Below are 15,154 nucleotides of genomic sequence, written 5' to 3' on the forward strand. Positions count from 1 at the left end.
GGCCTCCAACTCTCAGTGCCGGGAGAAGCGGCAGGATCCTCTCGGAGCTCTGAGAGTTTCCTAAGATAAATGAAACCTTTCACAGCAGCCTCATCCATCGCAGCAGAAACCTCCTCTGTCCCGCTGCCGGCAGAGCTCCATCCGTCACCCGGGGAGCAGCGGCCAGCCCACACTCGCTGCGTGGGGCTCGGTCCCATCCACCATCCAGACACACCGCTCAGGCTCCCCCGTCGTGAGCCGCAATCTGCCCAAGAGCACCCCACCCCCACCCCATTCTTAGCTTCTCTGGCGTCACTCCACCCCTTGTTTGGTTTCCCCTAAGGTCCAGAGGAGATGGAGGTGTGGCCATCAGACACCGGGTCTCCAGTGGTGGCCTCGAAAGCTGAGGGGGGCACGTGTGCTTTCTCCAAAGGAGGGCAGGGCCACGGAGGCAGCGAGCACCAGGGAAACATCTCGCTGGGGGGCACCGGCGAGCGCGGCAGGGCAAGAGGGAGACCTCTTAGACTTAATGCTCCCCCACTGGAAAGCCGTGTACATTTTTTTTAAGAGTGTTTGAAGTTTCCTTTCCTTCCCTTCACTTTTGCAATAAGGAAAAACCTCGGGCTGCCACCTTTCTGCAGGAAAAAGCCAGTCCTTTCTTTTTATGAGTCTCTTTTCTGTGTGTCTTCTTTACTCACACAAAACACACCCTTCTGACACTTAAGGTCAGCAAAAGTGCCTGGCTGGCATAGCTCAGTGGATTGAGCGCAGGCTGCTAACCAAAGAGTCGCAGGTTCGATTCCCAGTCAGGGTACATGCCTGGGTTGCAGGCCACGGCCCCCAGCAACCACACATTGATATTTCTCTCTCTCTCTCTCTCTCTCTCTTTCTCCCTCCCTCCCCTCTCTAAAAATAAATGAATAAAATCTTTTTTTTAAAAGTTGTTTTAAAAAAAAAAAGATCAGCAAAAGTGTAGAGGTTTGCCCCACAACAAGCAATTCTCTGTAACACCAGCCAGGGTCCTACAGTTCTTAGCTTAATTCTGACACTGTCTACGTGGAGATGGCGTCAGATCCCCCAGGTTCAGGGCTCAGTCCCACAAGACGCCCCCACCCCTGCCCACCCAAACACCCACACAGTCGCAGCCCAAGTCATCACCTGTGCTTCTGACCCACTGGCTACATACTGCAGGGTCCAAAGATCGGCAATATTTATGGAGGCTCCCTTGTGTAGAAACGATCAATTATAAACTCCATTGCTGGCCCTCCTCCCCTCTCTGGAGGGTAGGGGGTGGGGTGGGATGTGGAGCTAAAAATTCCAAGCTCCTAATCATGGTTTTTAATGTATCTGCTGGCCAGCCCCGTCCAGGAGCAGTCTAGGAGCCCATCCAGAGTCACCTCACTGGAACTAAGACAAATACAATAGATACTCCTGTGTTCTCATTACTGAGGAAATAGCGAGGGTTTGGGCAGCTCTGTGCTGGGAACCAGGGGTAGAGACCAAAGTATATATTTTCTATCATCTCAAGGAAGTTGTTAGACTTCCCCAAGAAGGGAAAGCATGGCCCGTGGTCCCTGGGTGCTGGAGCTCTGCTAAGCTCTTTGCATTTGTCACATAACAACTCTGTGAGGCAGGCAGTGTCATTATCTCCAGCTTAGCAGTGAGCCAGCAGCCAGAGCCGCTGAGAAACTAACCTGAGGTCATCACGCAGCTAGTAAGCTCTGGGGCAGGATTTGAACCTAGAGCCTCTGCATTTATGCTCTGTTGCCTCTTAGGTGAGCTGCTGCCTCTTAGGTGAGCTTGGTGGCTTAATCTAAGAAATTTCAAAAGCTTTGTTTTTGAGTGTTACTAGATTCTTGTACACGTCTTCATTTATAGCTTTCGTTAAAGAGAAAATTCCCAAACAACAGTGGAATTACTTTAAAGATTATGTCCCTTCTTTGGCCCTGAAAGAGCCCAACACGGGGTACATTTATTTCCTGGGAGCCAGCTTCCTCTCTGCCCTTCTGGTTCAGGACGGGGCAGTGGTCCGCTGGGCTCCCTGGTCAAGGGAGGGCGGGGGTGAACAACGGTCTTCGTTTCCTATGGCTGCTAATAGTCAATACCACAGACTTGCTGACTTAAAGCAACACAAGCGTATGATCTCACAGTTCTGGGAGTCCTACTGGAATCACGGTGTGCCCTTCCTGGAGGCTCCCGTGTCTTTTCCGTCTCCCAGCGGCCACCTGCATCCTTGCCTCCATCTTTGCGTCTCTCTCCTCCCTCTTCGACCTCTGCCTCTGAGTCTCAGCCTCCTGCACTCCTGCTGTGGTCACACTGGACCCACCGAGATCACCCGGGATCGCCGCCCACCCCACCTCCAGATCCTTCATGTAAGTCACGTCTGCAAAGGCCCTTTTGGGACCGTGTGTGCGGGTTCCAGGGATGAGGAGGCATTGGAATTGTCTCACAAAAGGACAGTGAGTGTGCATACTGACTCAAGGTACGCTTTCCTAATTTCGCATGCCCATGGTTCAACCTGGAAGGAAAGAGGACCATTAACCTCCAATAAAACAGAGATGAAGCATGCAGCAGAAATTTTAGAAGTGTCAGAAGCTGTTCAGGTACCTTCACAGGGGGCAGTCATGCACTGCCCAGGCATCAGAAGGAGGACACTGGGGCGGCCAGAGGAAGCAATCTGACGGCCTGAGCAGTGACAGAAGCTGCTAAAAGAATGGGTATAATGCCTTCAGTGCCTGTTCTGGACTAATAGTCCTCTCTCCTTCCAGGTTGAACCATGTGCATGCACAATTAGGAAAGCGTACCTTGAGTCAGTTTGCACATTCCCTGTCCTTTTGTGAGACAATTCCAGTGCCTCCTCATCCCTGGAACCCGTACACACGGTCCCAAAAGGGCCTTTGCAGACGTGACTTACATGAAGGATCTTGAGGTGGGGTGGGTGGTGATCCCGGGTGATCTCGGCGGGTCCAGTGTGACCACAGCAGTGTGTTTTGGGCGAAAAGCACCTTTGCCCGTGGAGAAGGCCCTCACCACATGAGGGCCTCGGCAGGGCCACGTCCTTGCAGAAGGGACCCTTCTCTGCCTAGTGCTCGCTGCTTCTTTTCCTTGCTGGACAGATTCCACTTCAGAGGTTAATTATCCTGAGATAAGAAGCCAACATGGCGAACTTGAAATCAAAAAGATCAATAAAGTGTGGAATAGCAGAGTTGTAGTTAAAAACAGAGCCTGATTCCATGCCCGTGGCAGAGACTCACCACCCTCGTGGGAAGCCAAGTGGGTTTCCTGCATCGGGCTTCCTCCTTCTGTCTTGACTGCTTTCTCCCCACCTTCCACTCTGTTCTCCGCCCGATCTGCCCACCTACCCAGCTATATTTAGTGCTGCAGCCTGCGGGCTTCTAAAATAATTCCCTCATGTGTTTCTGAGTCTCACAGAAGGGAAACTAGTTCATGTCATATTTTTACATATATATTTAGCTTTCTATTTCTGAAGAAATAAATAGAAAAAAAAATCTGTTTCAACGATGGGCGGGACGAATCCCAAGAACCTTGGAGCCTGGTTTGGAAGGGTAGGGGCTGGGAGCTGGGGAGCTTTCCCGGTGGGAAGGGTTTGCGTGGAGGCCAGACTCCTGGGGTGGCGCGGGGCGGCTGGGGCCTGTGAGAGGTGTGCCTGGTGGTCTGTCGGAAGTGACAGTTTGTGGAAGGAAGGGTCACAAATCGGATTCTTCCGAGGTAGAGGCAGTGGAGCAAATAAGGTCGCAGTGATGAGGGGGTGACTGTGCCACTGTGTGTCACTCCATGCTGGCTCAGGGCTGCAAGTAGTGATGGCTGCAAAACCCAGACACACGGATGAAAGTCCGGGAGCTAGAGGAAACCCAGGAGGGCGAGGGGTTCTGGGAAGCATTTGTTACTTTCCGTGGTGAATTCAGGCAGCCTGAGGCTCGGGCAGCAGGGCACAGCTGGCGGGAACTGACAGACGGTGGAGAGAACTGAACTCGGTGTGTTCAGGGGAGCTTCTCAAGGTTTGCAGGCTGCTCTGCACATGCGTCTGTTCAGGGACCTCGGCCTGATCCCCATGGGCATTTAAACCCAGCACCCCTCTCCCCTTTCACCAGTCAGCCACTGGCCAGTGTGGCTCAGTTGGCTGGAGCGTCCTCCTGTAAATCAGAAGTCCATAGGTTCAATTCCCGGTCGTGACACACGCCTCGGTTGCAGGTTCTGTCGCCTGCTGGGGCACGTAGGAGAGGCAACCGATGCACGTTTCTCTCTCATATCGACGTTTGTATCCCTCTCTGTCTTCCTCCCTTCCCCCTCTCTGAAATCAGTAAGTATGTTCTTGGGTAAGGATAAAATATATAGACATAGATGTTTTTTAAAAAACTATCTTTCACTAAAGGAAAAAATATGCTCTCATAACTCAAGGGGTTCAAGGGATTGTGTCTCCGACAGCACCTCGCACAAAGACGTGAACATCGTGAGCACTCATTGAATTATTGTTAAGGAACGCCCAAGTCTCAGTTTGGATGGTTTCTTTAAAACAAACTTTTTTTGACCCCTGAGTGAGGCATTAACCCTGCCCAGAAGGACTCACAACTTGATGTAGTGAAGAAGGGAGAAATTTTCTTCTACCCTTCCAGGTTCCGCCAGCCGGTCTCATAATTGAATCCACATGAGACAGACCAACAAGAGAAAATTGTCAACTTTAATTACCTGCCTACTTCCAGGAACCTTACATACAGGAGGGAGTCCGAGACTCCATGTACATGGGAAGCTCAGAGACAGACAGGTAGCTGAGATGCAGGAGTTGACACTCTGAGCTGAGGATGTGGCTGGGCACCTTGGGGCTGGAGATGGGGGAAGGTCCCTCACAGGAGGGTATGGAGAGCAGAGGTTTAGCGATTAGAAGTTTCCCCTGCCCTATTGACAGGTCATAAAAAGTTATTTCTGGTAATAACTCGTTTAACTTAATTTAATTTCTCTAAGGGGCAGACAAGATTTTCTTGTGAACCCGCAGGGTCTCGATTGCCTTCAGCTCAAAAATAATCCATGTCGAAGCAGCCGATGATGGGGAGGCTTTTATTTTTAACTCCTTCAGGTTCGTCCTTTACCATCCAGGGCTTGATCTTTCTAATACTCGGAATGTGTACGAGTCGGGACCACCTTCAGGCACCCCTCGGACAGGGGACACCCAGGCAACCCCAGCTGTGAACACGGCTCAAAAGGGATCATTGCTGACTGCAGTTGTGAGAAGAGACGTTGAGTGAAGTGTCGATGCCCCGACCCCATGTGTCCTCCTTTAACTCCCTGAAAGAAGAGAGGCGACGACCCACGCCGGCCGGACCCACGGAGCAGCCGGGAGGCAGGCGAGGCGGGTCTCTCTCACGTGCTGTGATTGAAAGACAAATCGTCCGTGTGGCATCCGTCTGGGCCGGTGGGCCCAGCCTGGGTTGTCAGGAAGGAAGGTTTACCCGGTTCCTAATGGCCTGGAACGAGGAGGGAGACACAGTGGAGCCTCTGGACACTGAGGGCAGACCACGGCAGCGCTGCTGACCGCCTTGGGCTCCTTCTCCAGGAGAACAGGAGCCAGGAGGGGAGACCCTATGGAAGGCGGTCGGACCCGAGTGTAAGATGTGAGAATGAGCTGGCTCTGTCCCTGGGGCAGAGCTGATGGACAGAAACAGACCACATCTGGGGAAGCCTGGCATGAAATTAAGTTCCAGGGCTGTTGCTATAGCGTGGCCAGTGAGCTACCTGCCAACGTCCACTCATACCCTTGTCATACAAAGTAGAGGTGGTGGTGCCATGGGGGACGGGGGGAGAGCTTCCTTTGTGGGTACCCTGACAGTGCAGGGGCTGCCCCAGCTGTCTTGACTCCCTTGTTACTCAAAACATAGCCCCTAGGCCTGCCACATTGCTCTCCCTGGGAGCTTGTTACAAATGCTGAATCTCAGGCAGGGCAAGGGGTAGGGTAAGGCCAGGGGAGATGGCCCCCTCCAGTGCAGAATTCAAGGGGGCACCGCCAAACTTAGTACTCAAGATAGATAATATTTTTAAAAATCAAAATGCAAGTACAACATCTATGATAAACAGAATATAATTTTTAAAAGAGATTTTATTTATTTTAGAGAGGGGCAGGGAGGGAGAAGGAGAGAAAGAGAAACATTAGTGTGTAGTTGCCTCTTGCACACCCCTTACTGGAGAGGCGGCCCGCAACCCAGACATGTGTCCTGACTGGGAATTGAACCAGTGACCATTTGGTTTGCAGGCCCAGGCTCAATCCACTGAGCCACACCAACCAGGGCACAAAACATGATCATTTTAAATGAAGGTAGGCTCTAACGCTGCACTTGAATGATACTGCCTCTCTCACCTTTGCCCGAATTCTGGCCCGGATCTCGGGCCCACCCAGACTCTTGGAATCGACGTTCTGACAAGATCCCAGGAGAATTTACATGCACGTCAAAGTCTGAGAAGCGCAGCTTCTGCAGCAGCTCTCACGCCGTAGCAACCCAACATTTGGTATCCAGGCAGCAGCAGAAATGGGAAGGGATGAACAGGAGCATCTTAGCCCCGCCAGTTTGCTGGCCATTTGCCTGGATCGGCACACTACCAACTTAAAATTGTACAGTGTTTTGTAGTGTACTCTAAACTTTAAAACACATTTAATTCTGAAATAATTCCAGATTTATAGGAAGTTGCAAAGAGAGTACAGACAGATCTCATGTGCCCTTCACCCAGTTCCCCCCAATGGCAACATTTTATGTAACTATAGCAACAACATCAAAATGAGGATGTTGACATTGGTGTGAGTGTACGTAGTTAGTTATATGTCATTCTACCGCCTTTGTAGATGCTTGGGAGCTGCACAATTAAGACACAGAAGCAGCCCATCACCATAACGAGCTCCCAGGGGCTGCAGCCTTATCACCACACACACACTTCCCGTCTCTGCCCACTCCCATCCCTAACTCCTGGCAACCACTCATGTGCACAGTTTCTCGGAGTGTCATGTGAATGGAATGTTACATATGCAACCTTTCGAGACTGGCTTTTTCTCACTGGACATGATGCACTGGAGATTCACCCCAACTGTTGCACGTGTCACTAGTTTCTTCCCTGGGTTGTTTTTGCATCTTCGTCAAAATTCATTGGCCCTTCTTGTGGGGGCCTGTTTCTAGACTGCTGTATTTCATTGGCCTGTGTGTCTATCTCTCTGCCAGTACCTCACTGCCTTGATTACTGCAGCTCCACAATGAAGTTTATAATTTGGATCGATTGATTTTCCCACTTTATTCTTTTTTTTTGGGAAAGGTTTTAACTAGATCAGTTCCTTTACCTTTCGTATAAATTTTAGAATGATTTTACACCAACAAGTCTTTCAGGGATGTGGCTAGGAAGTGCATTTAATCTATATACTAATTGGGGAGAATTAATATCTTTCTAATGTGAGTCTTCTAATTCACTAGCACGTTATACCTCTATATGTATTCAGATCTTTGATTTCTGTCATCAGCATCTTGTAGTTTTTAATGTACAAGTTCTCTGTATGTTTTATATATTCATATCTGAGTATTCATTTGTTTGAGGGTTTATAAGCGGTCTTGTATTTGTAATTTCAGTTTCCACATGTTTTTGCAATTATTCTTTGTACGTTGGTCTTATACCTTATGAACTTACTGAACTCACTTATTAGTTCTAGGAGTTTACTTGTAGAACTCTTGGGATTTCGTTCATGCCATACGCAAATAGAGACAGCTTCTTTTCCCTTTTAGATTTCTGTGTCTTTAATTTCTGTTGTTGCTCTATTGAGCTGGCTGGAACTCCGAGTACTATGTCGAATAGCTGTGATGAGGGCGGACATGCTTGCCTAGTTGCTGATCTTAGGAAGAGAACATTTAGTCTTTCTCTGCAAAGAATGATGTTTGCTGTAGGTTTTTACGAATGGGGTTCTTTAATTGTATTTTCTCTCCATTACTATTTAGTCCCCTTATACCCCCTCCCCCAACAGTCACCACACTGTTGCCCATGTCCATGAGTCCTTTTTCCTTTTTGCTCCACCTCCACCTCTTACTCCCCCCGTAGCAGTCAGCTTGCTCTGCGCCTATGAGTCTGTCCCCATTTTCCTTGTCAGTTCAGTTTGTTCATTAGATTCCACGTATAGTGAGATTGTATGGTATCTGTCTTCCTCCGACTGACTTATTTCACTTAGCATAATGTTCTCCGGGTCCATCCACACTGTCACAAAAGGTGAAACTGTCTTCTTTTGCACGGTGGAGTTGTATTCCATTGTGTAAATATCCCATAGCTGGCGTCCATCGGGACATGAGTGTTTGTTCTTTATCACGCTGAGGAAGTTCCTTTCTCTCCCTAGTTTCCTGGGTTTGTATTGTGGGGAAGGAAAAAATGTCCTCTACTCGTCTACGTTCTGAGCCCCAAACTCAACAAGGACAGAGTTCCTTTGTTTGGGACCTTGAACTATGTATCTCTTCATCTGGCTGTTGATTCTTATCCTTAAAATCCTTCGTCATAAGTCAGTAGTCTAGTGAATACATGGGTTCCTTGAGTTCTGGGAGCCACTCTAGCAAATTAATCAAACTGAAGGGGGACCATAGAACTCTACAACACGAAGAGTGAATCTTAGTATAAACTGTGGCCTGTAACAATGTGTCAGCACGAACCTGTGCAGTGTAACAAATGGGCCACAGTAATGCAGGATGATAATAACAGCAGTGGTGGTCTCTGTGTGTGTGTGTGTGTGTGTGTGTGTGTGTATACGGGGTTGTGTGTAGGGGTTACGGAGGTGAAGGGCTACGTATATAGAAATCTACGTATTATCTGCTCAAATACTTGGTAAATCTAAAACTGTGCTAAGAAAATCAAGTATATTCATTATTTTTAAATCTCTAAGAGATTTCATGTGAAAAGTTAAAAAAAAAGACAAATGTGATGAGAATTGTTTTAAGTTCCAAGGGACACGCAAGGCCACCCCGGAGCCTTGCCTGTGAACTGCCCAGCCGGCCTCGCCTCCCAAGGCCAGGTTCACCTGCAGAACCCCTCACCTGTAAGGTGAATCCGCACCTCGTTTCTGCAGCAGGACCAGCTCAGGCCCCGCTGGAGCTGTGCCATGAACCCCCTTAGAAGGAACAGAACCAAACTTTGCATCCTTTTCCTAGGTGACTGAATTTTCTCATGAAAAGGAAGCTGGGCGTGGCTGGCCAGTTTGAAAAAGCAATGTCACAGATTCCTTCCTAAGGAAAAAAGCCTTTTTTTCCTCCCCTCTGGCTGAACTTTCCTCAACTAACTATAATGATGGTTTTTAAAAAAAATCTGGTTGTTAATTCTCCCTGATTATTCAGAAGCCTCTTTAAATTTGCTTCGATGGCTTTTTCTCTTCTGAGTAAACTAGATGAGGCAATCAGCTCACCTTTCATAATATAAGAAGGCTTCTTCTTCTTCTTCTTCTTCAAAAAATTATTCCTGCACTTTAGAATTTCCGCCAGTGATCACAGGGGTAAATGTCAGTCTGTTGCTCTAATGGCCTTTAGGGAGGGGCCCGTGTTAAGTCCCTGTCACTACGCTGGCTCATCCGGCGAGAACCTTTAAAGCTGGATTAATCCCCTTGAGTTTGAAATCCTTTGCTTCGGGGCTTGAAATCTGGCTCCATGACCTTTTGAATCCCCCACCTTTGCTTTGAAAGCTGGCACTTTCTATTTAAGCGACCAGAAAGATGAAAAATAAGCCTTTTGGAGCTGAACGTGTTGATTTCAGCGATCACCTTTAATTCGCACCTTTCCTCTTCGTAAAGCATGGTTTTCTCCTCTGCATTAGAAAGAGCCAGAGATTATCTGCACAAAACGGGGAGGTTTATTGTGATCGGCGGCATCATCTCTCCTGTCCACGACTCCTACGGAAAACAGGTGGGTTCCTCCTTTGCCCCTTCCCGCCCTCGCCCTCCCTTCCTGCCCCGGGGGCTCCTCTGGCACCAAACCTCCCCACTGCCCTGTCTGCTCTGATTCCTGGAAAAGCAAAGGGTCTGGTGGCAGGCGTCCTGCTTCCCACGCCCGGGCCGCAGTCAGACCTGAGCGATGGGCGCTGGGCAACAGCTGGGAGGAACAGCTGCCCGCGACCAGGCAGCCGCTCCCGGGGCCAGGCTCAGTCCACACTCGTTAAACGAGTAGCAAGGCCCGCCCGCTGAGGGCCGAGTGTGCTCGGCATGGATGCCAAGTTAGTGGCTGGTTAGGGGCTAGGCAACCCCCTTCCTGGGGTTTCAGGGAGAAAAAGAAAGGCGTACCCATTTTCCAATCTGATCTACAGATTGTTTCCTTGCCCCTCCCTCCTTGCCACATGTCTTAGAAACTCCAGAAGTCTCCCCAGGAAGCCATTCTCCTTCCTCCCCCGCACGGCTTGGTGGGCTCCGGGGGTGGTCGCCTAAGCACCAGAGTGAGCCACGAGACGAGGCAGCATCTGCCAAGTTGAGTCTCACCTCTGCGCTGGGCACACTGGCTGCTCCGTTGGCCTGGGGGGCTCACCTGGGGGTCCTGACATGGGTGGTCTACTCCACCACCTTTCATTCTTTTTCTGTCCTCTCTGACCCTCCATGCCTCTGTGTGGCTGGTGGACATGGAAAGGGGGCCCACCCTCATTCCCTGATACTGAGGAAAAATGGCTGCACTTTTGTCAAGGGCTGGCTCGGGGTGGTGTCTCGGGCAGGCTGTGGGGAGCAGACGGACCTCCCCATGATCGCTCTGTTGCTTCCCAGGGCCTTGTGTCGAGCCGGCATCGTCTCGTCATGTGTCAGCTGGCCGTCCAGAATTCCGATTGGATCAGGTAGGGCTGGTCTGATGATGCCAGAGGCGGGTGGCCCTGGGACCTGCTGGGTCGGGGGGGAGGTGGAGAAGGAAGATGGGTCCTGACCAGGGTGGGAGACCAAGGGAGATAGTAACCCCGTTAAAATATAATTCAACTGAGGAGACTTCAAGATCAAAGTGGCTTTGTTCAAAGATCCAAGCATCAGGCAGCATCCCATCCAGCAGGCAGGAAGGGGCACCAAGGAGCTGTGCACAGTGGGAAACTTCTGTACAAGGAGCAGGTGTCGGGTGAAGTGCCTCCCAGACGTGCCGACCAGACTGCCTGGCTGAGACGACGCCCCTGGGGAAGGCTGCCGGGGCTGCTGAGTGAGGTATTAGGTCTACGGCTGGTGATGTGAGCTTAGTGGGAGCCACTGCATTCGGGGCCGGCCGTCCCCGTGTTTAACAGCCTGTGCCAGCAACAGGCACGCAGCCCTTCCGGGGGGGCCCCCTGAGAACTCGGTTTGGTAACCAAGCCCTGACACTGAACAGGGTGTTGTTCGAGTTTCATCTCCTCTGACACCGTTGGATCCAGGAATATTCTTGGATCTTTCAAAAACATCATCGGGGTTCGCGTGAGGCACAGCCAGGAAATCCAAACGCTTCCCTGCTTTCGTATCCACTCAGGTCCGTGGACTCTCCCTCCCTCCCAGGGCAAGTGGCCTGGCCTGGGCCGCTTCCCGCTCCCTAACTCGCGTCCCCAGGGCCCTGCGCTGACCGGGGGACAGAAGTGTGGGGGCGAGCGCTTGCTGCCTTTCCCGGGACCCTCCGCTGCCCCGGCAGACTCCGTTATCCGCGGAGCCTGCCGCATAATTAAAGCAACCTTCCACTAATTATGCTAATTACACCCCCCAACATTCCTACAGTTATAATTTGCATGAGTAGATGCCATTTGTTAGAAATAATGGCGCACCATTTGTACTGTACTTCCCCCCGCCCCCGTGGGAAAGTAAGCAGCACCTAGAGGTTCCCGTGAAGGCAGGAAATGGAAAGGAAACTGACCTCGGAATGAGGGGTGCAGAGGTGGTGGCGGAGAAGGTGGGGTGGGCGCAAACGAAAGCCCTGAAGGGAGGGGACAGTGATCCTTAAATACTGATCCTTGCCGATTGTACACAGGGATTTGTGTGAGAGGCACATGCCCTTGGGAGGCCTTCTCCTCTCCCCGAGACCTAGGTCAGGCGGAGAGAGACCTGCCTTTTCTCCCGTGAGACCCCAAGAACTCACGGGGCTTGAGAGCAAACTGCACACCTGAGAGTGGCTGAGTCAGGGACAGAATCGAAGCCTCTTAACATTGTAGCTTCTGATCCACTGGGGAAAGCCGGGCCCAGTGGGGGAAATGCTGGGCAGGAGGCTGTTACTGCTTGGTTGTGATTAGCAGATTCTAAACTGATTCCCTCATTCAATCAACAAATATTGATCGAGCACTTCCTGCCTGCCCTGTCCTGCGCTGGGCCCTTGAGAAGTCGGAACCCTGAGCTGAGATCACTAGGGAGGCTCGGAGCCAGCTCTAGAGATGGGGCAGGGCACGGCAGGGCCCCTGGATGTGGGGAGCCTGTTTCCCCGGGTCAGGGGTCTGCCCACGTCGGGGGTGGGAGCTGGGCAGCGATCCGGGGGAGCCAGGCTCAGGGCAGGCTGACTGGCTAAGAGTTTTCAGTTGGTGAGATTGCCTGTCTGAGAACCTTGGGTGTGTGCGCATGGAGGCGGGTGGGCAGGGGATGCTCAGCTGCTAAGAAAATGTTGGGAAGTATCCCAATTTAGCAGCTCATTAGGTTTGTAATTAAGTCCGAGGGCTGCACCAGTCCGGGCTGGAGCCCTGCTCGCTCTCACCCTGGTGTGCGGGAGGGGCTGGCTGCCTGCGGGTGTGCGCCTGCCCATCTGACCGCCAGCCTGTGCCAGGAGGAGCGTGGGGCAGTTCCCAGCTCCGAGAACGGCAGCCGCCCCTTGAGGAGGGCCTTGCTCCCACAATCCTGTTAGGTCCCGAGGAGAACTCCCGTTTTGCAGATAAGGATAAGAGCGAGACCCAGTACTAAGCACTTCACGTATAACACTCATCGGGCCCCTCTAACCCCCCCCCACGAGAGAGTAGCTGCTGTTGCTCAAAGCAGAGCCCCACTTTGCAGACAGGAGAGGGAGCCCTGAAGGATCCGGTAGCTTCCCCAAGGCCCTGCCGTGGGCAGTTCCGGGCAGGGTGGCAGCTAAACCTGGGCAGACGCGTAGGCCCCTCTGCACGCTGGCCTCCGCACGCCGGCCCGCGCGTCCACCTCCCCTTTCACAGGGGGACACCGAGGCTCAGGGAGTGTGTCAAGCCCGTGTTTTACCTGATTTGAGATCTAAGTGCACAGCTCGCCCAGCGTGCTAAGCTCCCTGAGCTGTGGTCTTTGGAGGGAGCCCCTGAGAAACGAGTGAGAGGCTGGAAAGCAAGCGAAACCTCTCTCCAACCCTGCCAGGGTGGACCCGTGGGAGTGCTACCAGGACACCTGGCAGACGACCTGCAGCGTGCTGGAGCACCACCGGGACCTCATGAAGGTGAGCTGGGCGGCGGCGGAGAGGGGGCGGACCGGCTGTGCTTCATCTTAACAGACGTGCAGCCCCGGGCTCCAGACCCTCCAGGGTGTCGAGCACCAGACACTAGCAGGACTGACTAGCAGGCTGTCGCTGCATCTGCTCCGTTTTTTCCCCGTGGACTTGAAGAAAACCATGTCCCTTCCCTCTTTTTGGGCCCCCTTGAAAGAACCGATGCAGGGTGGCACCTGACTGCTCCTCTCTGCTAGTCAGTGACGAAAGCCACCCCATCTTACTGTCCAAGGGTGTATCTGGCAGGATAGGCTAAGAGGCACGTGGCAATAAACGTCCTTAAAGTCTCAGGGGCCTCACACAAATGCTCTCCGTACACGACATGTCAGCTGGGGGTTAGCTGGGGGTCAGCTGGGGTCGGCTGGGGTCAGCTGGGGGCCTGTGCTCCTAAGAGTCACCAGGAGCCTCAGGCATCCTGACGGAAGGGAGGAACCGGGGATCTTGCAGGTGCGCTGAGCCCTGGCTATGCCAGCCAGGAAGCTGGGTGCTGTTTTGCTGTCTAACAGCCTGGGCCTCTCCACCCCTGCCTCTCCCTCTCCCCCCCTGCCTCTCTCGCTCATGTCCACAGGCGTGGGTCTGGGGAGAGCAGCCCCGCCCAGAGCCCCAGCTGTTGCAGTGACGGCAGAGACTGACCGGCAGGGACTGTAGGACTCGATAGCCCCCTGCCTTGGAGCAGGGGCTCGGGGCTGCCTCCTGTCAATGCCTGCGCCCCCAGTGCTGGCACCAGGCCGGTGTTTTTGGCATGGGGAGTAGACCTGTCGGAGAGACACGCACAGGCCTACAAAGTGAGTCAAGGCCATGTCTGCAGAGGCCTCTGACACCGCGAGAGCCCCCAGAGAGCCGACGAGGGCAGACCGGGGCGGGCAGCCAGCCCCTTCCTTCTTCTCGGGCGTAGGACTAAGGATGCTCCAGGCGGGAGGAAGGAGCTCCCCGGCCCCCAGACCCGTCAGTAAGCGGGACTGCGGCATCTTCCTGTCTGGAAGTGACCTTGTACTAAAAAGGAGGCAGACTGCCCTCCCCCACTGCGCCGGCCACAGCTGGGCCGAGAAGACGCCGTGGGCCCGGCCAGCCGGCCCCCGCATGTGCTGCACGCGGCCGTGACCTTCTCCCATCAGGAACCTTCCAAAAGGGACAGCCACCCACAAGACAAACGCCGGTCCTTCCACAGCGCAGGACTCATGTGCTGCTCTGCCTGCGGTGTGGCCTGTGGCAGAGGTGTCTTCAGGGGGTCACGCCAGCCCTGGAGCTCAGGGGTCCTCTGGCCACAGGACTCAGTAACCCAGAAAAGGCAGGGCGCAGGCGTGGGGATGCTGGCCGTCAGGGGAGGGACCTGGAGTCAGCCACGGCTCTTGTGAAGCTAAACACGCTGAAAACTCATCCTTTGTTTCTGGTGCCCAATAGCCACTGACCCCTCCCCGTGCGCAAGGTGGGTTGCTTCTGGGTCAGCTGTGACGAGTGCTGCATTATCCGCCGTCCTCTGCGGCGCTAGACAGAAGCAGAGGCCAGATAGCAGGGACAATGGTTCACACACACGGAATTTCCACCCAGCTCTGGAGTGTGTATTCGCACCGGGGAGCAGTGCCCAGACCCCCGCCCCGCACCTTCCCGGAGAGCAAACACGTCCCACCTTATGGGGCACCGCTCTCTGGCTTGGCCCTGCCACTCACTGGCCTCTGTGCCCGGGAGGGGCGGCAGGTGGTGGGAGCGCCTGGTGTCCCTATGACCTTTTCCGAGCTTACTCGTCCCTGGTGCAGGCG

The 15,154-nt window shown here is 53.0% G+C and overlaps 1 protein-coding gene across 1 annotated transcript in view; it reads left to right on the plus strand.

The window, feature by feature from the left end:
• NMNAT2 (nicotinamide nucleotide adenylyltransferase 2) overlaps positions 1–15,154 on the plus strand; it is a 113,216-nt gene that overhangs the window by 70,237 nt on the left and 27,825 nt on the right. Inside the window, exons 2-4 of the mRNA XM_028530724.2 lie at positions 9,805–9,893; positions 10,736–10,803; positions 13,271–13,349. Coding sequence (XP_028386525.1) covers positions 9,805–9,893; positions 10,736–10,803; positions 13,271–13,349 — 236 coding nt within the window. The remainder of the gene's footprint in view (positions 1–9,804; positions 9,894–10,735; positions 10,804–13,270; positions 13,350–15,154) is intronic.

This window comes from Phyllostomus discolor, chromosome 14 (genome assembly GCF_004126475.2).
Source record: "Phyllostomus discolor isolate MPI-MPIP mPhyDis1 chromosome 14, mPhyDis1.pri.v3, whole genome shotgun sequence".
NCBI lineage: Eukaryota > Metazoa > Chordata > Mammalia > Chiroptera > Phyllostomidae > Phyllostomus > Phyllostomus discolor.